The following is a 26,396-nucleotide window of genomic DNA, read 5'->3' on the forward strand; positions in this document are numbered from 1 at the left end:
AAAAAAGGAGGGGAGTGGGAAAAAAAAATAAAATACATGGAGACTTCCCTGGCAGTCCAGCAGTTAAGACTCTGAATTCCCAATGCAGAGGATACAGGTTTGATCCCTGGTCAGGGAACTAATTTCCTGGATATGGCAAAAAAAAAAAAAAAATGAGGGTAGGTGAATAAATTACAGCATGTCCTCATACTGATAGAATACTGATGCAGTCACTGAACAGCTGTGTTGTAGACTGAAAAGAACAACTGCACAAGGTATGTGATATGATTTGATGCTTACAAAACAAAGAGGGAAGAGTACCTATATAGGTGTATGCTTATGAGCATAGTAATGAGTGTGTGGGAATAACAAGTGTTGGCAGACTTCTCTCTGAGCTGGAGGGTAAATACTTTCAGTTTGCAGGCCATATGGCCTTTGCCACAACTACTCAGCTCTGCCACTGGAGCACAAAAGCAACCACAGACATCACACAAAAAAATGAACATGGCTGTGTTCCAGTAAAACTTTATTTAAAAAATGTGTGGCCAACCAGATTTGGCTGATGGACAGTTTGCTGACTCCTGACATAGGTGATTAGTAGCCTGTATAAACATATAAAAGACTCCATACTAAAAGGTTCACCATAGATGGTGGAGGTGGAAAGGGGAGAGTAGAGCTGAACTAATCATGAAAGAAGAGAAAAACTACACTATGAATATCAGAATCACATTTATGCATTTACCAAAAACAGTACATTCATCTGTCTGTGTACATAAAGAAATTAATAATAATTGTGCAACCTCAGGATGTAAATTCAATAGGGAGTAAATATGATAAAACAATTGTTAGGTTCTTTTTAAAAATATATAATCAACACCTCTGGTTACACAGTGAATTCTGTAGCAAAAACTACAGAATTGAGTATGTGTGTGTGTGTGTATACACACTGACCTGCAGATATAAATATGCATACATACATAAGTATACAGATACACACACACATACTTAATATTGCCAAGTCATCATTTAGTTTGCTGGCAGCCTAAAAATAATGATATTCCACATTAAACAGGGTTATCATTATAGTCCCACAAATTTTCCTATAATCTGGTAACCATCTGTCTTACTCTATAGAAACTCTCTTCTCAATGTATTAGGGTTTCTTCCTCAAATGAATTTTGTAACTTTTAATGAAGCTAGTACAAATATAGATATTTCCACTCATCCTTAAAAGTTCTTTCCTGAGTTATTTCCCTCACATAAAATATGTGTAACTTGGAGACATGCAGTGCCTCCCTAGAGCTTTTCTGAAGCATGAATTCTATAATATATGATTATATCTGCCTCATGTTTTTTCTTCAAGAAATTCAGTTAGTTTCATTGATGTTTATGATGTTTATGCATACTAGGAATTGACTTCTGGGTAAAGCCTTGCACAGATTAACTGCTTTTATAAGATTTATCTCTGGTGTGAGTTGTCTGGTGTTTATTAAAATTTGACCTGTTGTTGAAGCTCTTCCCACACTTGGAACACACATAAGGTCTCTCTCCTGTGTGAATTCGTTGATGCACTTTGAGTTGTGGTTTCCTACTGAAGGATTTCCCGCAGTCACAGCATTCATAAGGTTTCTCTCCAATATGTGTTCTCTGATGTGTGATTAACTCTGATTTCTCAACGAAGGTGTTCCCACACTTGTAACAGGCAAAGGTTCTCTCTCTATTGTGAGTCATCTGATGTTTATGGAAATTTGATCTACCATTGAAAGCCTTCCCACATGCAGCACATACGTAGGGTTTCTCTCCCGTATGGATCCGCTGATGCTCTCTGAACTGTGACTTGGAAGTAAAGGCCTTCCCACAGTCACTGCATTTGTAAGGCTTCTCTCCGGTGTGAATTCGCTGATGCATGCTGAGGATTGACTTCTGGTTGAAGGCCTTCCCGCATTCACTGCACACGTAGTGTCTTTCTCCAGTGTGAATTTTCTGGTGTATGTTGAGGTGTGACTTTTGGGTAAAGGTCTTCCCACAGTCACTGCATTCATAAGGTTTCTCCCCAGTGTGGATTCGATGATGTATATCAAGTTGTGACTTGGAAATGAAGGATTTCCCACAGCTGTGACACTGATAAGGCTTCTCTCCAGTGTGACTTCTCTGATGTACAATCAGGTGCGCCTTCTGGATAAAGGCCTGGCCGCATTCAATACACACATAAGACTTCTCCCCTGAATGGATTCTCTGGTGCAAGCTGAGTGTTGACTTCTGGGTGAAGGCCTTCCCACATTCACTGCATACATACTGTCGCTCGCCAGTGTGGATTTTCTGATGTATACTGAGAGTTGAATTCTGGGAGAAGCCTTTCCCACATTCACCGCATTCATAGAGTCTTTCTCTTGTATGAGTTCTCTGATGTCTGAAGAGAGATAACATCTGGAAGAAAGTTTTTCCACATTCATGGCATTTATGGGGCTTCTTTCTAGTATGAGTTTTCTGGTGTGTAACCAATTCTGGCCTCTGAATGAAGACTTTTCCACATTCCTTACATATATACGGTATGTTACCTGTATGATCTGTCACACAGACCCCGAGTTTTGGTTGTGAGGTGAAGGCTTTCCCACATTTACCACATTCCTGGAGGTTTTCTACACTATGGAATCTCTGTTGCTCAAGGAGGTGTGACTTGTGGGTCAAGTCCCTCCCACATTCAGTACACTTATCTGGTTTTTCCTGAGCATGAACTTGATGCTGTGTGAGTAACTGTTTCTGGCTGAAGGCTTTTGTACATGTATTACCTTCACGGAAGTTCTCTCCTGTGTGAGTATTCTTGCAGCTGGCACTGGAAGAGCTATGGATAACTGGCTGACCAGATCCAACCATATCATCAAGGTGTTTTGTGATACTGCTTTGATTTTGATGAGTTGCTTCTAGGTTAGGCTTCAACCTTTTTGCAACTGAGCAACGTTTATGAGGTCCCTTTTGTGAAGAAACAAGGTGGGGCTTTGCCTGAATGACTGTTCCAGGGTACTTGTAGTCACAGTCCCTCTCTGTGTTCAGTGTTTTCTTATTGAAGAAAGCCCCCTGATGTGAAGGTTTATTTTGATTTTTAGGATCCCTCTCTGTTTGGTCAGCTTGTTTCCACAGTTCTTCTAAAATGGAACACCATGAACCATCTCTTGTGACTCCACCCATCATCTCATTGTGAAATGAAGCTTCTTCAGAAATTTCCCGTTGTGGGGTTTCAAGCCCAAACTCCCCTTCTAGAAGGAGAACAAGATGAAATAGATACAGTGAACAATTAGCAAAGGATAGAGGAGAAGTCACATGGAGCTGACTGAGATTGTGCATGGAGAAACTGCTGAGTCATATACCAATGGTCATGCTGATGGTGATCAAGAGAGAAGTCACACAGCCCTTACTATATGTCAGCCACTTAGCTGTATAGCACTTAGCATTTGCTAGGCAATGTTCTATGTGATGCACACATAAATTCATTCAATCCCCACAACAATCCCAGGAAGTAACTATTTATTATCCTGGTTTTCCACATGAAACAAAGGAAGTACAATGGTTAAATAATTAACCAAAATCACTTTGCCCAGCCGTGGGGAAAGTTAAGACTTTAACAAAGGCAACCTGACCCCACTCATGCAGGTGATCTAGATACCCAGACCTAGTGCAATGACTACAGGATAAAAGAGACAAGAGTGTCATAGGGCAGCATCTGTGCACAGCCAAAGCTTGAAGGAGGGGTTCAGAGTGCAGAGTTTTCTCAACTTACAATGAGGTTATGTCCTGATATGTCCATGATAAGTTTAAAATATCATAAATCAGAAATGAGTTGAATACACCTAACCTACTAAACAAAGCTTAACCCAGCCTACTTTAAATGTGCTTAGAAGACTTATGTTAGCCTAAGGTTGGGCCAAAGCAGCTAACAAAAGACCTATTTTATAATAAAGTGTTGAATATCTCATGCAATTTATCGAATTCTGTACTGAAAGTGAAAAAAAGAGTGGTTATCTGGGTACAGAAGGGTAGTAAGTGTATTGGTTGATTCCCCTTATGATCATGTGGCTGACTGGGAGCCTGGCATCATGAGAGTATAGTACTATATATCACTAGCCTGGGAAAAGATCAAAATTTACAATTCAAAGTATAGTTTGTACTAAATGTGTATGACTTTCACAACATTGTAAAGTTGAAAAATTGTAAATTGAACCATCACAAGTCAGGGAACATCTGTATAGGTTTTCATTAAAGATCTACATTGTGATTAATCTCCCAGCTTCCTCCTACTTGTTAGAAACAATACCAAAATCATTCAGCCCTAGATATCCTCTGATAGACTATTAAAGCATCAACCCTGACATAGCCAAGCAGTGAAAGAATACCTATACTCAAACTCTCAATTCTATGAAACTAAAGTTTGTTTCCCTGAACTTAGTACATATCCCAAGAAGGGTAAACTGGAAGACTGGACAAACAGGCTGTCCCCTAGAGGCTGTCTCACCCTCTTCCACAGAGGTTAACTATGGCCAGGCACATGGCAGCCAAGCCACATAATGACTCACAATTTCCTTTGCAGTGATATGTGACAGTGAGACTGTTTTTGCTGACGAAATGGGCATACAACATTATGCACCACTTCTAGCCAGAGAAACACATCACAGTTTCTCAGTACCCTCCATCCCTTTTCTGCCTAATAGAACCTGGCTTTGGTTGCAATGCACTCATTCCCAAAGATTGACAGCATCATAAAAGATGGTACTGCAATGACAAGAGAAAAATTTCAACACCTGAATGAATACAAAACATAAGGCTTCCTGCTGAACTGACTTTTAGAAGTGTTTTATAGGAGGAGAATTATTCTGGAAATTATTCTACTGGACCTTGGTCTCTTTGTTATAACTTTCAGCTTTATGCTACTCAATATACCATTTTTTGGTTAAGAACAGGAGTCACTGATCATCCAGTTTACTAGTAAGAACATAAGACATAACAGATTCTTTTTAAAAAGGTGGCTGAATTTTACTATTACTTTATCCTATCAGAGATTTAAATACTGAGTATGGTTAAGACCGTCACGTCTTGTTTTCTTTTCTCTTTCAATCACTTGGATAAACTATCCCAGACCCTTGTCCTGTTCCCAAACCTCAGTCATCTATCACTTTTTTTAAAAAATGAGAATGCGCTTTATTTTTACCATTTTTAGTAGGTATGTATGTGTATGTGTGTGTGTATATATATATATATATAGCATTTACTTCTATGCAGAGTACATCATGAGAAATGCTGGGCTGGAAGAAGCACAAGCTGGAATCAAGATTGCTGGGAGAAATATCAATAACCTTAGATATGCAGATGACACCACCCTTATGGCAGAAAGTGAAGAGGAACTCAAAAGCCTCTTGATGAAGGTGAAAGAGGAAAGTGAAAAAGTTGGCTTAAAACTCAACATTCAGAAAACGAAGATCATGGCATCTGGTCCCATCACTTCATGGGAAATAGATGGGGAAACAGTGAAAACAGTGTCAGACTTTATTCTTTTGGGCTCCAAAATCCCTGCAGATAGTGACTGCAGCCATGAAATTAAAAGACACTTACTCCTTGGAAGGAAAGTTATGACCAACCTAGATAGCGTATTGAAAAGCAGAGACATTACTTTACCAACAAAGGTCCATCTAGTCAAAACTATGGTTTTTCCAGTGGTCATGTATGGATGTGAGAGTTGGACTGTGAAGAAAGCTGCTGCTGCTGCTGCTGCTGCTGCTGCTGCTAAGTCGTTTCAGTCGTGTCCGACTCTGTGTGACCCCACAGACGGCCTCCTTCCGGGCCCAGCAACCCCACGGACTGCAGCCTACCAGCTCCGCCGTCCATGGGATTTTCCAGGCAAGAGTACTGGAGTGGGGTGCCATTGCCTTCTCCAGAAGAAGAAAGCTGAGCACCGAAGAACTGATGCTTTTGAACTGTGGTGTTGGAGAAGACTCTTGAGAGTCCCTTGGACTGCAAGGAGATCCAACCAGTCCATTCTGAAGGAGATCAGCCCTGGGATTTCTTTGGAAGGAATGATGCTAAAGCTGAAACTCCAGTACTTTGGCCACCTCATGCGAAGAGTTGACTCATTGGAAAAGACTCTGATGCTGGGAGGGATTGGGGGCAGGAGGAGAAGGGGATGACAGAGGATGAGATGGCTGGATGGCATCACTAACTCGATGGACGTGAGTCTGAGTGAACTCCGGGAGTTGGTGATGGACAGGGAGGCCTGGTGTGCTGCGATTCATGTAGTCGCAGAGAGTCAGACACAACTGAGTGACTGAACTGAACTGATAGCATTAAAATCTGAGAAAAAGAAATAAATCAATCTTTGGGGTAATCTATCAATGTCATCTTGACTGAACTCATGATGACTGGGAATCCACAAATCCCATTAGGAACAAAATAACCCAAGCATGAGAAAATACGTGGTTTATGGTGATACCCCTGGAATTAAGAAAAAGAGTCAACTAAATTGTCTTTTAAAAAATATATATATAGTAGAATTTCTAAAATAACAAGTTAGAAGACTAAGATGGGAGAGCCAAGAAACAGAAGAATCTTTTGGACAAAACGTATAAAGTGAGAAGAATTTCTGATGTGCATAATGATTCCAATTTCTGATTTCCTTAAAGGAAATGAGACACCCCACAGGAACTGTCCACCATAAAGCTAAATAAGAGAACATGGTTTAGGCATGGGGACTGGAGGCACTGATAAAGGATCATCAGGAAAAAAAAAAAATTAGGCCTTAAGTGTTGAGAATAGAAGGGTCCTTTAAAGTAATTCCTCTATGAAGGGATAGCCAGAGGGAAGTACAGGGGCCCAAGTTGGAGGCACCACAATTAGGAATAAAGAAGGATTCAGTGCAGAAAAAAAATGAGTTCAGAGGACAAATTTAAAAAAAGGCCTTCAGGAAATTCCACAAAGGGATAAAATGAGACGACAAAAGCAACATACAGATGGAAAATCCAATCAGATAACAGATATGATGAGATGCTCTGTTCCCAGAAAAATGAAAACAGCTCTATCATAACATGGGCCATAAATGAGAAATTTGATAAATATTATATATGTTGGGAAGCAAGATGTAAAAATGATTAACTTAGCTGGATTAAGTGTAGTCATATCCAGTGATCAGGCAATCCCCCTTGACTATCCACCTCTGATTAATTCTTATGTTGGCCCCTATAGAACATTTACAAAATAATGTATGGCAGTATTAGCCTTAATGGCATACATTACAAAATAATGTATAGCAGCATTAGTTTTAAGGAGTAGGAGATAACGTGTGTCCACCATTGGGGAATGGATAAGTGTGGTAGGTTGAATATGGCCCCTCATGGATCTACACGACTTGACAGTCACTCACCATGATACCTCTGACATGGGAGTTCAGTCTTCCTCACCCATGGTTCCTTTCCTTCTTCAATCCTGAAAATGATCTCTGGGTTGGGAATGTGATACCCTGTGAATAAGAAAGGATATTGCATTAGGATGTGGTATTGGGCTTCAGAGAAGGGCATGGGAACCCACTCTAGTATTCTGCCTGGAGAATCCCATGTACAAAGGAGCCTGATTGGCTATAGTTCATGGGGTCAAAAAGAGTCGGACACAACTGAAGTGACTTAGCGTGCAAGACATACATTGGGCTTCAGAGGTCATTCAATGAAGCTTTCTTTCATTGACACATCTTTCATTAGGAACAAAGTAACATTCAAAGATGACCAAGAGGAATGAACAATTTGGGACAAGCCCAGGACAAACTGATTACATTCTTCAGATGTCCCACTGCATGCCACAAGAAGGAGGGACATCTCGGAGGCCCGTCCAAGAGTCCCAGGTCAGCTGTGCTCACCCACAGAGAAAAAGTGGCTGTAGATCTCCAGCATCACATCCTGATACAGGTGTCTCTGGGCAGGGTCCAGTTGCTGCCACTCCTCCCTGCTGAAGTCCATGGTCACATCCTCAAAAGACACTAACCCCTATAACAACATACCCCAGCTCAATGAGAATTAGTCATCATTGGTGAACTTACATACAGGGGTGTGTTCTTAATGACTTCACCATGATATATATGGCTTCCCACTAACTACCTGTTTCATATTGTATGAAATCAGAATCAGGGCAAGAAAACAATATTTTTAATATTAAAATAAGAACAAAGCTAATAAGGATTAGGTTGGCCAAAAAGTTTGTGGTTTCTATATGTTCCTTAACAAACTTTTTGGCCAACCCAATATCATGCATCTTAACACCTTAGCTGAACAAGAAGTGCTCTTAAAATTCAGCCAACTCCAACACAAAATGAAATACATTTTTCTACAAGGCAGTGTTTGCCACTATTATGGGCTGAATTGTGCCCCCACCCCCACCCCCCCCCACTCATTCATATGCTGAAGTCCTAACCCCCAGAACCTCAAAATGTGTCTGTATTTGGAGATACACAGGATTTAATGAGGTCCTTCGGAGAAGGCAATGGCACCCCACTCCAGTACTCTTGCCTGGAAAATCCCATGGATGGAGGAGCCTGGTGGGCTGCAGTCCATGGGGTCGCTGAGGGTCGGACACGACTGAGTGACTTCACTTTCACTTTTCACTTTCATGCATTGGAGAAGGAAATGGCAACCCACTCCAGTGTTCTTGCCTGGAGAATGCCATGGACAGGGAAGCCTGGTGGGCTGCCGTCTATGGGGTCGCACAGAGTCGGACACGACTGAAGTGACTTAGCAATAGCAATGAGGTCCTTAGAGTGGGTCATTGTTATTTTAAAAACACACGAAAGGTCATGAAATACATAGAACAACTTGGAATTTCAGGAAATCTTGAGTATAACCAAGAACCCTGCTTCCTCACTCCAAAATATCAAATATCAATGTCTACATTATTCCTGAGCACTTTTATTCATCTTTTAAAAGAGGAAAAACCACACGGTCCTTAAAAGCTAGTTCTTGCTCTGTGACTGTAAATTCTGAGGACAGAGGAGAAACCAGCCAATCTCCAGTGAGGAGGAGTCAGGTGGGGATCAGCTGAAACAATGCAAAGACCCAGCAGTGGATGGAGGATGAACATATGGGTGAAGGATGCCTGTGCTGAGCAGGAAGGAGTCAGTATTTCCTGGCCTGTGGCTGGAGCTATGGTTTCTTCTTCCTTTGCCCCAGGACCAACCCTCTTCTCCTACACATCCTCCTGCATCGGTCAGTTCAGTTTCCTCTATAAGACACAGTGCCTGTGGATGAGGAAACATTAGCTATCAGTTCTCTGCTCTCTGCCGGAGAATCCACATTGTCTTGACACAAGGAGTCCAGAGTCTGCTGCTTCCTTTGTCTGCCCTCAAGTTCCGTAGAACTACCCCTGGGGTGGGGGTGGCTCCCGCTTACCTCACACGATACGTCCTGCTCCTCTAAACCCAAGACCTGGGGCCTCTGGGGCAAATTCATGTCAGCAAGCATGTCCCTTCTGGGCTTCAATTCTTGGTCTCTCTTGCTGACAACTCCACTCTTTCCAGGAGCCTGCAGCTGGGTGGGCATCAGAAGGCTCCAATCAGAGCTGCTAGGAAGAGTCGACCTGAGCTGTGTAGGGAGATCCTGCAGTCTCCGTGATGTGGCCTGACCCAGGGGCTCTGGAGGGACACTGGAAATCCTGGAAAGGCAGTAAACGCATCATTACTCATCTAATATCCACGCCAGAGGAATTTTTGAGGGCCATTAGGTGAAAGTCACTGTGTTCACAACATGAGGGTAAACAAAACTCAGGAATCTATTGGGGTAAAAAATAAGATGGAAAAGATTTGGATTAAAGTTCATGAAGGTTTAACTGCAGCTCTGACACACCTTTTAACTATGAGAAGAGAGAGATATTATTTTAGTGGCAGTTTCCAAAATGAAGAGGAAGGTATTTATCATAGGCAATGAGAAACTTCCATGAGTTGAGGTTTGTCAAGTCCTCAGAACCTGCCAGGCACATGATAAACAATAAAAAATAAAATTTATTTTATTACATGCTGAATAAAAATCAGCAAGTTGCTGAGTCAGGTATCAGATACCTTGAGTAATTCTCACACCACCCTGTCAGCTAAATATCATCATTATACCCATTTGAGGGCTTCCCTGATAGCTCAGTTGGTAAAGAATCCACCTGCAATGCAGGAGACCCGGGTTCGATTCCTGGGTTGGAAGATCCCCTGGAGAAGGGAAAGGCTACTCATTCCAGTATTCTGGCCTAGAGAATTCCATGGACTGTATAATTCATGGGGTGGCAAAGAGTCGAACTGAGCAACTTTCACTTTCACTTTCATACCCATTTCGTGGATGAGGAAACCTGAAGCTGACTGCTGTTACCTAATTTGCCTTAAGGTCACTCAGTCTCCAAAGGGAATTCTGACACGTCCCAGTTGCCACTATCCCATGTGGTCTACATAGTCAATTTCCAGAAACACTGTTTACATTTCCTGTTGGCTTCAGAAAGCTTAGGCTTCAAGTAGCCCATGTCTGGAACTGAGGTTCTGGACATTTCAGTGCCCATCCATAATACAGACAGCTCAACCTTTTCCGACAAAATTCAAATTCAATGTATGGAATCCCAGCTTCATTTGGAAAACCTGCAGACATGTACTAGGACTCCCAATCACCATTAGATAACCCCCAATATAGGGTTCCAAATAATGCACCCCAGGAAGAAACTATCATTGATTTGCTCAACACCCAGTCACTTATCCTTAACCATGTCCACAGAGACCCAAGTTGAGACCAACACTGACCCACTCATTCATTTCCAAAGGACAACACTCACTGCCCAGAAAGCAAATCAATCAGCTTCACAAACCTCCATCACTGGCCCACTAGGTCTCCCATCAACTGGTTCCCAAATGCTGCCCTTAGCACCCCGAACACTTTACTGATTTCACTGATCCTCCCTCAATCACTGTCTCCCTTGAGTGTGTTACAATGTGACCCTCAAAGCTCCTGCTCCCAGTCAGCCATTGCCTCCTACAGTCCCCCAAGCAGTGGACCACTTCCCCAGGTGGTTCCCAGTACCATACCAAGGCCTTCTTAAAGACCCATGTTCACTATCATATAAATAAATTTCATGGGCCAACATATAAACTCTGAATTAAAGTACACTTGGAATTCAAGTTACAAAAATACTTATATACATACAGAAATAAGGCAAGAAAGAGTGAAAATCAACGAGCCAAGCAGTAAACTTAAATTAGAAAACCCCACTTACTCTATAGCTCCCATCACTAAGAACCCCACCACTCACTCCGCAGACTCGACATCACTCATTCCACAGACCCCCATCACTCGGCCCCCAATTCCCAACATCACTCACACCAAGCGGATTACCCCCCTCATCGACCCCGCAGATTCCCCATTGCTAATGTTCCAAATCACCTCAGCATCCCACAGGCGATTCACAGGTTAGAAGAGTTGACAACAGAAGCGAAATGGCCGCTCTGGGCCACTTCCGATTCGAATCCCTGTCAGGATTTGGGAGGCTGTGTTTGAACGTTGCTCATGCTCACTAGCACCTTGGAAGCCACGGTCTGCCAATAGTTATCATGGCGTATCAAGTCCGTTGGTCTATTCCGCGGTTCATTTTCCTTCAGGGACGGTATCGGGAGAACAAGATGGCCCCGCCCATAAGGATTATATTAGGGAGGACGCCATTTTCAAAGACTCTCCATTCCGTACAGCCAGGGAACGCACTAGGCAATCTTCATAGAATTGAAGTCTTGGTGGTGTTTCCCATTGGCGAGGGACCAATTAAAGATGTGTGTAGATATAGTTCTAGGAGAAAAATAGCATTGCATATTCTGAAAAATATCCTTTCTCTGTACTTTTCACACTGATTAAAAGCCCCTTTCTCACTATCTGGCCTCTTCCCTGTCAAGGCTGCCCAGATGGTCAGAGATCTGTCGGGAGCCCAAAGGTGCAGAACTTGGCAGAGAACTCCTAAAAGCTTCGTGATTTCCTTAGTAATGAGAGCCTTTAAAGAATCGTGTGACGTTAATGAGGTGATTTTTGAGAGGGCTAAGGCATTTCTCATTTTACTGTTCTTCATTGTGCTTCACAGATATTGCCCCCCCCCCCCCCCGCTTTTTTTTAAAAAACAAGTTGAAGGTTTGGGGCAGCCCAGTGTAGAGCAAGTCTGTTAGTGCCGTTTTGCCAACAGCATTTGCTCACTTCATGTCTCTGAGTCACATTTTGGTATTTCTTGAAGTATTTCCATTTTTTTATTATATTTTTATGGTGATCTGTGATAGTGATCTTTGATGTTACTATTAAAAAGATTACAAATCTCCAAAGGCTCAAATGATAGTTAGCCTACTTTAGCAAAAAAGTATTTTTGAATTAAGCTTTGTACATTAAAAAATATTTATTTTCATTTATTTTTGGCACTACTGGGTCTTTGTTGCTGCAAGGACTGCAGCAAAAGCCCTTGAGGTGTTGAGGTGAGCAAGGGCTGCTCTCTCATGTGGTGTTTGCACTTCTCTCATTGCAATGGCTTCTCTTCTTGCGGAGCACGGGCTCTTGGTGTGTGGACTTAAGTAGTGGCACATGGGCTTAGTAATTGCAGCTGCTGGGCTCTAGAGCACAGTCATAGTAGTTGTGGTGCTCAGGCTTAGTTGCTCTGTGACATGTGGGATCTTCCCGAACTAGGGATAAGAACCCGTGTTTTCTGCATTGGCAGGAGGATTCTTTACCACCAAGCCACCAGGGAAGCCCTGTACATTTTTTTTTTTTAGAGACATATTGCTATGCACTGCACCGTGTGATGTAAAAATATAGTGTAATCATAACTTTTATGTACCAGAAAATTTTAAAAAATATATTGTTTGCCTCACTTTATTAAGGTATTTGCTTTATTATGAACTTGAACTATCCCCAGGTATGCCTGTCTGCTAAAATGTCTGTGTGAATTTGAATTCCTCAGTCAGAGGGCACACACATTACCAGTGTTGATAGAATACAGTATGGCCAAATGACTCTCCAGGAGGTTGTACCAATTTGCATCACCATCCCCTATAATGCGACTCATCTCTGCTTCTCTCCAACCTCAACAGCAGTGTACATTAGCACTGATTTGGATCTTTCTATCTTACCAATGAAAAATGTACCCATTATAGTTTTAACTAGAATTTCTCATTATAGACATGAAAGTAAAGTATTTTTAAGTAGGTTTCATAATGATTACTACTTTCCATTCTAATCTGTTCTGCCAACCCTGAATATTCATTAGGACTGATGGTGATGCTGAAGTTCCAATACTTTGACCACCTGATGTGAAGAGCCTATTCATTGGAAAGACCCTGATGCTGGGAAAGATTGAGGGTGGGAGGAGAAGGGGATGACAGAGAATCAGATAGTTGGATGGCATCACCGACTCAATGGACATGAGTATGAGTAAACTTTGGGAGATAGTGAAGGACAGAAAAGCCTGGCGTGCTGTAGTTCATGGGATCACAAAGACTCGGACATGACTGAGCAACAACAATCTTTTCTGCTGTTCTGCCATTCAATGGCTGTTCATATCTGTCTCATGATTATTAGTGTATATTTCTTTCTTAAAAATTTGGATAATTCTTTTATATAGGAACTACAATCATTAGTCTATAATAGGATTATGACTATATTTTCCTGGCTTGTCCTTGTCTTCTGATTTCATTTACCTTGGATTTGCTATCCAAGGTAAATATATTCTCCTGGCTTATTCTTGTCTTCTGATTTCATTTACCTATCCAAGGTAAATGTTTTTTGTTTTATATAGTTGAACTATATAAATATAAAAAATAAATTTAAATGTATAAATAAATTTGTGAACTTATGTCTTGAAAGCTTTAAAGCTTTTAACTATTTGCTTATCACTCTGGCATTTCCAACTCTGAGAGTATATATGATGTTGTGAAATGTGACATAAAATGGAGTCACTTACGTCAAGGGTATTTTTTTTTCCTTAATGGAGCTAGGAGGCCATTAAGGGGGTGGACCTTACACACATCGCCACCAGGTGGAATCTTGAACTTTTCAACTGGGCCAACCACAGATATTTCAAGAACTCTGCAAGAACACCTGTGACTTGTCACAACAACGAACTTTTTCCACCCTCTAGTTATAGCCTTAGCAGTCAAGCATGTTCAGCCAACACTAGATCCTGCCTCCAACTCCAGTGAAAATTCTTTGTAATGCAAATCTCCCTTCTTTGCTTTTAAAACCCCCTGACTTTTACTCCCATGTGGGACACAGTTTCGTTGCTCCCTGAATTTGTGTGCCCCAAATTGCAAGTCTTTGATCCCAAATAAGTGCTTTCTGCCTGCTCATTGCTTCCTAGGTTTATTTAGATTGATGATGTATGTATTATAATGTATACACATATGCACACAAACACAATTACATTTATGTTTATATTGGATTTATATTTACATGTAATCTTGCCAAGGTTTCCTCTCTTCGCCTCTGCCCCCCACACATCCATGCCCACTCCTTTCCTTTTGCCTTTTAGGATTATTGTCTGTGCCTTGAAAATCCAAGGCCACTTCTCAACACAGTTGTTTCTTCAATTTCATTCTCTCTTCTTGCTTAGATGATTATTATATCTGTAGAGCAAGGTGTTTTATAGCCCCTGGGTTTGACTCTGCTTAAAGGGATCCTCTTGGGGCCAGCTTCATACTCACCTGTGGATCATCTGAATCTAGGTGAGCAAGCTCTTCCTCAGATGATCTACACCTAAGCCCCCAAATCCCAAGGGAGGCTGGCCTTGTCTGTCTTCCCCAGGGTGAATTCTCTGTAGTCTTAGCCCATAACTTCCTCTTACAATTCCCCACAAAATTGGAGGGTCCTGGAGGCGCTGTAGTCAAAGCTATGGTTTTTCCAGTAGTCATGTACAGATGTGAGCGTTGGACCATAAAGAAGGCTGAGTGCTGAAGAATTGAGACTTAGAACTGTGGTGTTGGAGAAGACTCTTGAGAGTTCCTTGAACAGCAAGAAGATCAAACCAGTCAATCCTAAAGGAAATCAACCCTAAACATTCATTGGAAGGACTGATGCTGAAGCTGAAGCTCCAATACTTTGGCCACCTGATGTGAAGAGCTGACTCACTGGAAAAGACCTGGGAACGACTGAAGGCAGGAGGAGAAGGGGACAACAGAGGATGAGATGGTTGGATGGCATCACCAACTCAATAGACATGAGTTTGCAAAAACTCCAGGAGATAGTAAAGGACAGGGAAGCCTAGCATGCTACAGTCCATGGGGTCGCAAAGAGTTGGACTGACTGAGTGACTGAACACCAAGAGTTGCATGGTTGGGTTTGTGGACTGAAACACTGTCTCTCTTCTGGCCATGGTGAGAGGCAGAACACGGAAGCTCAGATGGACAGAGTCTCTGTCTCCTAGGCACTTCCCTCACTACAGCTCACGTCTGTGCATCAGGTCATACTTGCTGACTTTTCTCAGCCAGAAATAACCTCTGTCCAGTTTCATGTCTGGTCTCCTGAACTGGCCCCATGGGAGAGGATGGGTGGATGTACAGATCAGTCCTTGCCTGGTGTCCTGGTCCCTCCCCTACACTGCTCTGACCTAATGGGATTTACCCCTGCAGGCTACATTTTCCAGATATCTTTATTAGCTAGCCTCCCACTAGGTTCAGTTAGTCAAATGCTGGAGATTAAAATCAAGAAAATGGAACAAAATAGAAAGCCCAGAGATAAATCCACGCACATATGGACACCTTATCTTTGACAAAGGAGGCAAGAATATACAATGGATTAAAGACAATCTCTTTAACAAGTGGTGCTGGGAAAACTGGCCAACCACTTGTAAAAAAGAATGAAACTAGAACACTTTCTAACACCATACACAAAAATAAACTCAAAATGGATTAAAGATCTAAACGTAAGACCAGAAACTATAAAACTCCTAGAGGAGAACATAGGCAAAACACTCTCTGACATACATCACAGCAGGATCCTCTATGACCCACCTCCCAGAATATTGGAAATAAAAGCAAAAATAAACAAATGGGACCTAATTAAACTTAAAAGTTTCTGCACAACAAAGGAAATTATAAGCAAGGTGAAAAGACGGCCTTCAGAATGGGAGAAAATAATAGCAAATGAAGCAACTGACAAACAACTAATCTCAAAAATAGACAAGCAACTCCTGCAGCTCAATTCCAGAAAAATAAATGACCCAATCAAAAAATGGGCCAAAGAACTAAATAGACATTTCTCCAAAGAAGACATACAGATGGGTAACAAACATGAAAAGATGCTCAACATCATTCATTATCAGAGAAATGCAAATCAAAACACTATGAGGTACCATTTCACGCCAGTCAGAATGGCTGCAATCCAAAAGACTACAAGCAATAAATGCTGGAGAGGATGTGGAGAAAAGGGAACCCTCTTATACTGTTGGTGGGAATGCAAACTAGTACAGCCACTATGGAGAACAGTGTGGAGATTCCTTAAAAAACTGGAAATAGAACTGCCTTATGACCCAGCAATCCCACTGCTGGGCATACACACTGAGGAAACCAGAATTGAAAGAGACGTGTACCCCAATGTTCATCGCAGCACTGTTTATAATAGCTAGGACATGGAAGCAACCTAGATGTCCATCAGCAGATGAATGGATAAGAAAGCTGTGGTACATATACACAATGGAGTATTACTCAGCCATTAAAAAGAATACATTTGAATCAGTTCTAATGAGGTGGATGAAATTGGAGCCTATTATACAGAGTGAAGTAAGCCAGAAAGAAAAACACCAATACAGTATACTAACGCATATATATGGAATTTAGAAAGATGGTAACAATAACCCTGTATACAAGACAGCAAAAGAGACACTGATGTATAGAACAGTCTTTTGGACTTTGTGGGAGAGGGAGAGGATGGAATGATTTGGGAGAATGGCATTGAAACATGTATAATATCATATATGAAACGAGTTGCCAGTCCAGGTTCGATGCACGATACTGGATGCTTGGGGCTGGTGCACTGGGAGGACCCAGAGGGATGGTACGGGGAGGGGGGAGGGAGGAGGGAGGAGGGTTCAGGATGGGGAACACCTGTATACCTGTGGCAGATTCATTTTGATATATGGCAAAACCAATACAATATATTAAATTAAAAAAATAATTAAAAAAAATTTTTTTAATAAAATCAAGGAAGAAGTGCTCGAGATTCAGCGGCTCAGATATTAAAATCAGAATGATAGAGAAGATTAGCATGGCCCCATGCAAGAATGACACGCAAACTCATGAAACGTTCCGTATATTTTGGATTAACTGTCCCAAGAAAGTAGAAGAGGGCCCTTTCTGTACCAAGAGGTGACTTGAATTTACATGTTGAATGCTGTAATCAAGAACAAATAACTAGGCTCTACAAATTAAACCATCCTGTTTTCTCTTTAAAAAATACATCAAGGAAGAAAATGTAAAATCCAGGGTATTTCTTTCTTCCCCTCTCTTTGCATTGTGCAACCTCTCTGGCAGTGACTGCACCCCACCTCTGAGCTTCTCCCAAGAGAGAAGACGTGCTGTGGTTTTGGAGTATCTATTCACAGGAGACAAACTCCAGCTGCTCATTCTGGGGTCTGTTTATCTCCTGCCTCATTACCAGTCTTGGGTTTCATCCCAGATCTTTCATTCTTGTTTCACTTCCCAAGCATCCCCATCCCCCCTAGGTCTGAAATGTATTTCCTGTGCAATCATCAATTTGTAGACCTGAGTTATTCTGATGTTATTCCTGCTCCTTGCAGTTCTTTTCTAACTCCTATCCTTCCCATGACCCTGAAATGCTTCATGTTATTATAAATGAGGAGAGTCATTTCCGATTCTTTGCTTCAGATCCTCACTCTGACCCACTCTGCATTTCCTGAAATCTGCCTCATTGTGACTTTATGGCCACTATTGCTTCTGGTGATGGAAAAATCACCTGAAAATTCTGCCCAACTGGAGTTGCTGGCGTTTTCCCAAATACCTATATTTTCCCCTTTGTTGTTATTGTTCAGTTGTTAATTCATGTAAAACTTTGCAATCCCTTGGACTGCAGCACACCAGGCTTCCCTGTCCTTCACTGTCTCCTGGAGTTTTTGCAAACTCATTGAGCTGATGATGCCATCCAACCATCTCATCCTCTGTTGCCCCCTTCTCCTCCCGCCCTCAGCTTTTCCCAGCATCAGGGTCTTTTCCAATAAGTTGGCTCTTCACATCAGGTGGCCATAGTATTGGAGCTTCAGCTTCAGCTTCAGCATCAGTCCTTCTAATGAATATTCAGGACTGACTTCCTTTAGGGTTGACTGATTGATCTCCTTGCAGTCCAAAGGACTCTCAAGAGTCTTCTCCAACACCACAGTTCAAAAGCACCAATTCTTAGGCATTCTTTACTACTGGAAAGACCAGCTTTGACTATACAGACCTTTGTTGGCAAAGTAATGACTTTGCTTTTTAATACACTGTCTAGTTTTGTCAGAGCTTTTCTTCCAAAGAGAAAGTGTCTTTTAATTTCATGGCTGCAGTCCCCATCTACAGTGATTCTGGAGCCCAAGAAAATAAAGTTTCTCATTGTTCCCATTTTTTTCCTATTTGCCATGAAGTGATGGGAATGGATGCCATGATCTACATTTTTTGAATGTTGAGTTTTAAGCCAGCTTTTCCACTCTCCTCTCTCACCCTCAACAGGAGGCTCTTTAGTTCCTCTTGGCTTTCTGCCATTAAACTGGTATCATCTGCATATCTGAAGTTGTTATTTCTTCCTGTGGTCTTGATTCCAGCTTGTGATGCATCCAGCCCAACATTTCTCTTGATGTACTCTACATATAAGTTAAATAAAGAATCCCGAAGACTGCATCCTCTGTGAGACTCCAAACTCCTCCCCTGGCTGTAGGGAATAACACTTTGAAGATGGCAGCCTCCAATAACTAGTTCAAATCGGTGGGATCAAGTTGTTTGCCTGATGAAACTATTGAATATATGTGAACAAAGGAAATAGAGAAAACCTGTCATTAGCCATGATAACTACTGGCAGCGAGTAGCTTCAAAAATGCTAGTGAACATATGTTTTGATAGATGGTGGTCAGAGAGGTCAAGCTAGGACTCTGACACAAACTGGAAGTGGCCTAGAGAGATGGCTTCACTGATGTTACCACAGATTTTTCACCCACACAGTGCTTGAGGGAAGCTGAGGTGATATAGCGTGGTTGTTTGGGGGCTTTTGGGGGCTCAGTGATGGGATGTCTGTTTGTGGCAAGTGGTGACGATTCTGTGGGGAGAATAATGGGGAAAGGGGTCTGAGAGTTGAATAATGGGTGCGTCTCTAGAGTGAGTGATGGGAGTTCTGTGGGGTAGTGATAGGAGGTCAGCCGGGGTCATTTGCAGGATGAATGATGGAGGAGCTGTGAGGTGTGTGAAGGGGGTGTTTTCTGTAGCTTAAATTAGTGATAAGTTCATTACTTTTTAACCTTGATTATTTTTTATGTACTTTTGGTAATTGTCATATATGCTGTTTTTGTAATTTTAAAATCCCAAATGTACCTTAATATGAGTTTTTATTTTGTCTTTTCCTAGTTCAGTTCAGTCACTCGGTCGTGTCTGACTCTTTGCAACCCCATGAACCACAGCACACCAGGCCTCCCTATCCATCACCAACTCCCGGAGTGCACCCAAACCCATGTCCATTGAGTTGGTGATGCCATCTAACCATCCCATCCTCTGTCGTCCCCTTCTCTTCCTGCTCTCAACGTTTCCCAGCATCAGGGTCTTCTCAAATGAGTCTGCTCTTCGCATCAGGTGGCCAAAGTATTAGAGTTTCAGCTTCAGCATCAGTCCTTCCAATGAATATTCAGGACTGATTTCCTTTAGGATGGACTGGTTGGATCTCCTTGCAGTCCAGGGGACTCTCAAGAGTCTTCTCCAACACCACAGTTCAAAAGCATCAATTCTTCGGTGCTCAGCTTTCTTTATAATCTAACTCTCACATCCATACATGACCACCAGAAAAATCATAGCCTTGACTAGATGGACCTTTATTGACAAAGTAATATCTCTGCTTTTTAATATGCTGTCTAGGTTGGTCATAACTTTCCTTCCAAGGAGTAAGCATCTTTTAATTTCATAGCTGCAGTCACCATCTGCAGTGATTTTGGAGCTCAGAAAAAGTCAGCCACTGTTTTCACTGTTTCCCCATCTATTTGCCATGAAGTGATGGGACCAGATGCCATGATCTTAGTTTTCTGAATGTTGAGTTTTAAGCCAACTTTTTCACTCTCCTCTTTTACCTTCATTGAGAGGCTCTTTAGTTCTTCTTCAGTTTCTGCCATTAGGGTGGTGTCATCTGCATATCTGAGGTTATTGATATTTCTCCCAGCAATCTTGATTCCAGCCTGTGCTTCCTCCAGCCCAGCGTTTCTCATGATGTACTCTGCTTATAAGTTAAATAAGCAGGGTGACAATATACAGTCTTGACGTACTCCTTTTCCTATTTGGAAGCAGTCTATTGTTCCATGTCCAGTTCTAACTGTTCTTTCCTAGGGGCTTGCTCATTTGAGGACAATGAACATGTATCTTAAGAGGACCTTCAGTTCAGTTCAGTTCAGTCACTCAGTCATGTCCTGCTTTTTGCGACCCCATAGACACGTCAGGCTTCCCTGTCCATCACCAACTCCCAGAGCTTGCTCAAACTCATGTCCATTGAATCAATGATGCCATCCAACCATCTCATCCTCTGTCATACCCTTCTCCTTCCGCCTTAGTGGATGGTATTAGAGGACATGTGGGGAAATGATTCATGGCTTGGGAGACTGTAGGGTTTGGGAATTGACTGAGAGTCTGGGAGCTTCAGGGACTGCAGGACTTGAGGGTCATGTTGTAGCACACTTGGGGGGCCAGTGAGTGGTAATGAGTTGGTAGCATGGAGTGCTGAGGAGAGCTGAAATTGTGAGCATGTTGAGGCCAGTTGACTGGAGGTGTAGGAGACAGTGATGGGAGTTTGTGACTGCATTCCTTCCAAATGGTGAGTGTTGACAGTCTTTGGGGAAATGGTCATTGTTGGCTCTTCTTTGGGTCCCAGTGAATGTGTTAAAAGTCACTGACTGGCAGTTGAACAGATTCTTGATGGGTTTCCATTGGAATGCCATATTTCGAGCCTTGTTTGGGGGATTATTTGAAGATTTGTGAAATTAGTAGCAATAAGATAGATTAATGATGTCAGAGCTTGGGCCATGTCAGTGATTCAGGGGCATTTCAGGATCCTCTGGCAGCCTTATCTTCAGACGGGAGATAATCAGTGATTCAGTGTCCTGATATGATACAGATCTGTGGGTTTTCCAGGTCATGGTGCGAGGTTTGGTATGGTGAATTTAACTTTTATCTTTGTTGGAAAGGCTGGGCTATGTAGGGAGTCATGGATAGGCAGTGAAATGTCCAGTAGCTCAGAGTAGGCACAACAGACATGGCCACTCCAAAACTGAAGCTGTCTGAAGGCAACAGGAAATGGAAATGGTGGTCATGTAGGGAACCACATGGGATAGTGGCGATTGTGTGCAGTTTAGAATGAGGCAGATGTTGGACTGATTCCCTGTACATCCTTTTACTTCCTTTTTGGCCTTAAGGCAAGTTATGTAACAGCACTCAGCCTCCATTTCCTCATCCACAGAATGGGTATAATAATGAACGTAATAGTTAGCTGACAGGATTATGTGGAAATTAAACATGGTACCTGATACCTGACTTTTATTTTATTCACTGTTTACTATGTGCCCGGCAGGTGCTAAGGGCTCAACCAGCTTCAACTCCTGTAAGTTTCAAAACTTGAGTCCCTCCTCAGATGCATGTTCACTGTCCTCAGGTGAGCAGGTCTCATGAACCAATGATATAAAACCCAACAGTAAAACTACACTTGGAGTTTAATGGTTACAAAAGTACTGATGCACTGATACAGAAAAACAAAAGGAGAGGGTTAAACTTCATGAACCGTACATCCAACTTTCCCCCAACACTCAGAACCTCATCATTCATCCCACAGACTCCCTGTCACACAGCCCAAAGACCCTCTCATCACTCACCTTACACAGCCCCCATCATTCACCCCCCTCCCCAATACCCTGGAGGAGATCACTCTCCTCAAAGACCCCGCCCCCTATGACCCACTGTAAATCTCCTCCATCACTCACCTGGACCCACCCCCAATACTCATCCTACAGATTCCCCATCACTCTCCCCAGCACATCTATTCTAACAGACACACACTTCTTCATCAGCCAGACCATGGTTTCCTTGGTAATACAGAAGGCCTGTGGACAAGGAAAGAAGGCCCCTTGTGATTTGCTCTCAGCAGGAGGATCCAGCTTGTCTCAGGAACAGGGAGTCCAGATCTGCTCCTCCTGTGTCTGTCCCCTGGTTCTTGAGAACCATTCCTGGGGCCGGGGGACATTTGGGGAAGTGAGCCACTGCTTAGGGGACCGTAGGAAGCAGTGACTGATTGGTAATGGGAGCTTCAGGAATCAGAGGGCTTTGAGGTTTACATTGTAATACATTCAGGGGGCCAGTGATTGAGGACCTATGAAATCAGTAAAATGGGGGACTAAGGGAAGCATATGGGAGCCATTCAACTAGAGACGTTGGGCAGTAAGTGTTGAGGTCCTTTGTGAATGGATGAGTGGGTCAGTGTTGGCATCTCCTTGGGTGCCTAGGACATGGTAAGGGTCAGTGATGGGCTGATGAGCAGATTGATGATGGTTTCCTGTTGGAATGAGTTACTTGAAACCCCCAATTAGGGATTATTTAGGGTCCAGTGTTTGTCAAGTGCGAAGCAGATGCTCAGGGTTTCACAAGCCTCATCGAATGTCACTTTCACTTCTGTGATTAGTACCTTCCTCCACATTTTGGAAACTACAACTAGTTCATATTCTCACAGTTATAAGGTGGCAGACCTGTGATTAAGTTTCATTAAGTGTAGTCCAAATCTCTTGTGGGGTTTTTTGTTTGTTTGTTTTATTGCTGTTCAGTTTTCCTGATCTTTGTCTACCATCAGTGCCTAGCCCCATGACCTTCTCCATGGGTCCCCAGAAATTGATGTAGAGAGAATGGTGGATGAGTGGCCATATGGTCACTGCCTTTCAAGGGCTTCTCGGTGCCTCTGCAGAGCCCCTGGGTCAGGCCACATTGTCGAGGCTACAGGATTCTCCTTCCCAGCCCAGCCCCACTCTCTCCTGCGGCTCTGGTTGGAGCCTCCTGATGCCTACCATCTTTGGGCTCCTGGAGTTGTCAGAGCAGAAGCCCAGAGGGGACTTGCTGCTGATGTGAGTTTGCCCCAGAGGCCCCAGGTCTTTGATGGAGCATGTGAGATAAGCAGGAGCGACCCCCACCCCAGGGACAGTTCTCCAGAACTTGAGGGCAGGCACGGGAAGCAGACGATTCTGGACCTCCTATTCTGGAGAGTCTACTCAGCAATGAAATGAAATGAACTGCCAACGCAGGGGCCAACCTCATGCAAGAATCCCAAGAAGCCAGCTGTGAAAGAGTACGTGATTACGATTCCATTTCTCTGAAGTTCTAATATGGCTAAAACTAAGCTATGGTGATAGGAAGGCTGCCACAGGCGAGGGCTAGTATAAGGAAAATTTGAGCAGTGATGGAAATATTCCACATCTTGGTTGAGGTGGATGTATCCATTTATCAAAACCCATTGAAACATGTGCAGTATACATAAATACATAATATAAAAATTACTTATTATATATATAGATCTGTATGTCATATAAAGTGTATATCATCCATATATGATAAAATATGTAAGATACTGTAATGGTGGATATGATATTATGCTTTTGTCAAAACCCATAGAACTGGATAACACAAAGAGAGAACTTCAATGAAAACTATGGACTTCAGTTGATGGTAATGTGTCAGTATTGGTTCATTAACTGTAACAAATATTCTACAGTAATGCAAGATGGAAGAATGTGAGGGGGTCAAGGTACATATGGGACCTGCCTGTAGTATCTGCTCAAATTTTTCTGTAAACCTAACACTGTCCAAAAAAATAAAGTCTATTACTTATTTTAAAAATTACTTGTTGGGTATAAATCCATTATTTACAAATGTACCTAAATATGTATTCATTATATGTAAATTATACCACAGTAAAAAAAATGAAGCAAGACACAGGTAATGACATGTAATATGATTATACTTATAAAAAGTTCAAAAATAGGTTTGTGTGAACTGTACTTTCTAGGGATTCATTGGTGATAAAACTATAAAGAAAACATGGAAATGGTTCATGTGAAAGCCACAATCATGGACACTTTTAGGAGTACACACTGTTGCATCCCACAGTGCTGTGACCCGCGACACATAGATTTGATCACATCAAAATGAAGGACAACGGAGATAAATTGAATCGAGAAATGGCAGAATGGGAGCAATTATTTCCTTCATTTAAGCTCACAAGAGCTTTTTAATTAGAATGCACCAAAATTTCCACAAATCAACAAGAAGAAAAGCAAGCCAATATAAAAATAGCGAAGAATATGAATATTTATTTCAGAAATGTGGAAATATGAATGGAAAACAAGTCCACATTGAGATGCTCAAACACACTGGTAATGGAAAAACACCACACAGAAACCAGATACTGCTCTACACATGTCAGATTGGAAAACCCAAAAGGCAGATAACAGCAAGTGTTGCAGAGATGTGAGAAAATAGGAACTTCATGCTCTATGGTGGGAGTGTAGACTGTTGAGCTATTTGGGGAACTGGCCATACTTGATATTTCAAACTGGAGATATTTTGTGAACTGACTGCATTTGCTGTGTGGTACATCACTACAGTGCACACTTACCCATTTGTCTTCTGAACATTATACACTTCACCATAAAAAAATTTTCAGCTGACATCAAGTGGAAATAGCCAGGAAAGAAAATGTGTACTGTAGGATGCCAATCACATAAACATTAAAAACAGTGTTTATAAAACCATAACTTTGAAATTTAGGGGTATGTGTTTCATTGGTAAACATATTACCCTCTAAGGTTAATAGTGGGCTTTCCAGGTAGGGCTAGTGGTAAAGAACCCACCTGCCAATGCAGGAGACACAAGAGAGGCGGGTTTGATCCCTGGGAGGATCCCCTGGAGGAGGGCATGGCAACCCACTCTAGTATCCTTGCCTGAAGAATTCCATGGACGCGGGAGCCTTGTGGGTACAGTCCATAGCGTTGCATAGAGTCGGACACAACTGAAGCAACTTAGCACAGCACACAAGGTTAGTAATAGGGATGAGATCAGAGTCTCTAGAGAGGTTGATCAGGAAAACGCCACAGTCCTTCTGTGTAAACCCTTTGAGTAGATTTAAGACATTTTTTTATTATTTTTTAAATTTTTGGCTGCACTGAATCTTCGTTGCTTTGCTCTGGCTTTCTCTAGTTGCCGTGAGCGGGGGCTACTCTGTTGCGGTGCGCGGCGTCTCATGGCAGTGCCTTCTCTTGTTGTGGAACACAGGCTCTAAGTGTGCAGGCTTTGGTCCTTGCAGCATGTGGGCTCAGTAGTTGTGACTCAAGGGCTTAGTTGCTCTGAGGCATATGTAATCTTTCTGGACCAGGGATTGGGCCCATGTCCCCTGCACTGGCAGGTGGATCCTTATCCACTGCACCACCAGGGAGGTCCCCCTTTGAACAGATAATTCACAGACAGGGGTTACAGTTAATTTTAAAAGATGAGAAAAGTTGTTTATAATCACATCAATGCAAAGAAAAGATATAATACTGTTTCTCTACTCTTGAATTAGCAAAAGTGAAAAAAGTCAGGCATACCATGCATTCTCATGAGAGTAGGGCACTTTTGGAAAACGTCGTGTTGGCTTTAAATGGAATTGGAGGAGTCTCCACGGACTGTATCAATTAGAAATGCATTTCACTCTAAGTTTAAAAAAAAAAAAAAAGCTGACTTTCAGGAACCTTAACCAATAGGGCTTTATTTTTCTCTCAAAACAAGATGTCAGTGGGAGGTGAGGGGGGTGGGAGCTGCAGCTGACTATAATCCAGTGGCCTGACAGAACCCAGAGGATTTTAGAGTGTAAAGAAGGAAGGAGAGCCTCAGGGAAAGACAAGCCCCCAGACCAGAGGGTCGGCCCCTCCCTGATCTTCTCTTTCCTCGGCAGGCCAAACCCTTCTGACTCAGCTGCTTTCCTGGCCTGAGGTCCAGATCTGATTCGTGTCTAGTCAGACCTTTCTGCATAATCCAATGATTCCCAAGCTTCAAACCCGACCCAGAGTCAGCAACACGGACAGCGCCACACCCGCTTCTGGGGACCACATGCTCTCTTGGCTGGAAAGAGCGATCCCGCTGTGGGTACGTTCTGATGTGAAGAAGTGGGACGGGC

At 42.4% G+C, this 26,396-nt stretch overlaps 1 protein-coding gene and 1 pseudogene across 1 annotated transcript; one reads left to right on the plus strand and one right to left on the minus strand.

Moving 5' to 3' along the window:
- Window positions 1–488: 488 nt before the first annotated feature.
- ZNF175 (zinc finger protein 175) lies at window positions 489–11,513 on the minus strand. Its single transcript, XM_027514073.1, has 5 exons — window positions 11,406–11,513; window positions 9,390–9,651; window positions 7,868–7,994; window positions 7,382–7,477; window positions 489–3,233 (listed from the first exon to the last, which is right to left on the minus strand). The coding sequence occupies exons 1-5, from the start codon at window positions 11,411–11,413 to the stop codon at window positions 1,420–1,422; spliced, it is 2,307 nt and encodes a 768-aa protein (XP_027369874.1). The 5' UTR covers window positions 11,414–11,513; the 3' UTR covers window positions 489–1,419.
- A 5,681-nt stretch (window positions 11,514–17,194) lies between these two features.
- Window positions 17,195–17,294, plus strand: LOC113876901 (annotated as a pseudogene).
- Window positions 17,295–26,396: the final 9,102 nt, after the last annotated feature.

This window comes from Bos indicus x Bos taurus, chromosome 18, assembly GCF_003369695.1.
Source record: "Bos indicus x Bos taurus breed Angus x Brahman F1 hybrid chromosome 18, Bos_hybrid_MaternalHap_v2.0, whole genome shotgun sequence".
NCBI classification, from domain to species: domain Eukaryota; kingdom Metazoa; phylum Chordata; class Mammalia; order Artiodactyla; family Bovidae; genus Bos; species Bos indicus x Bos taurus.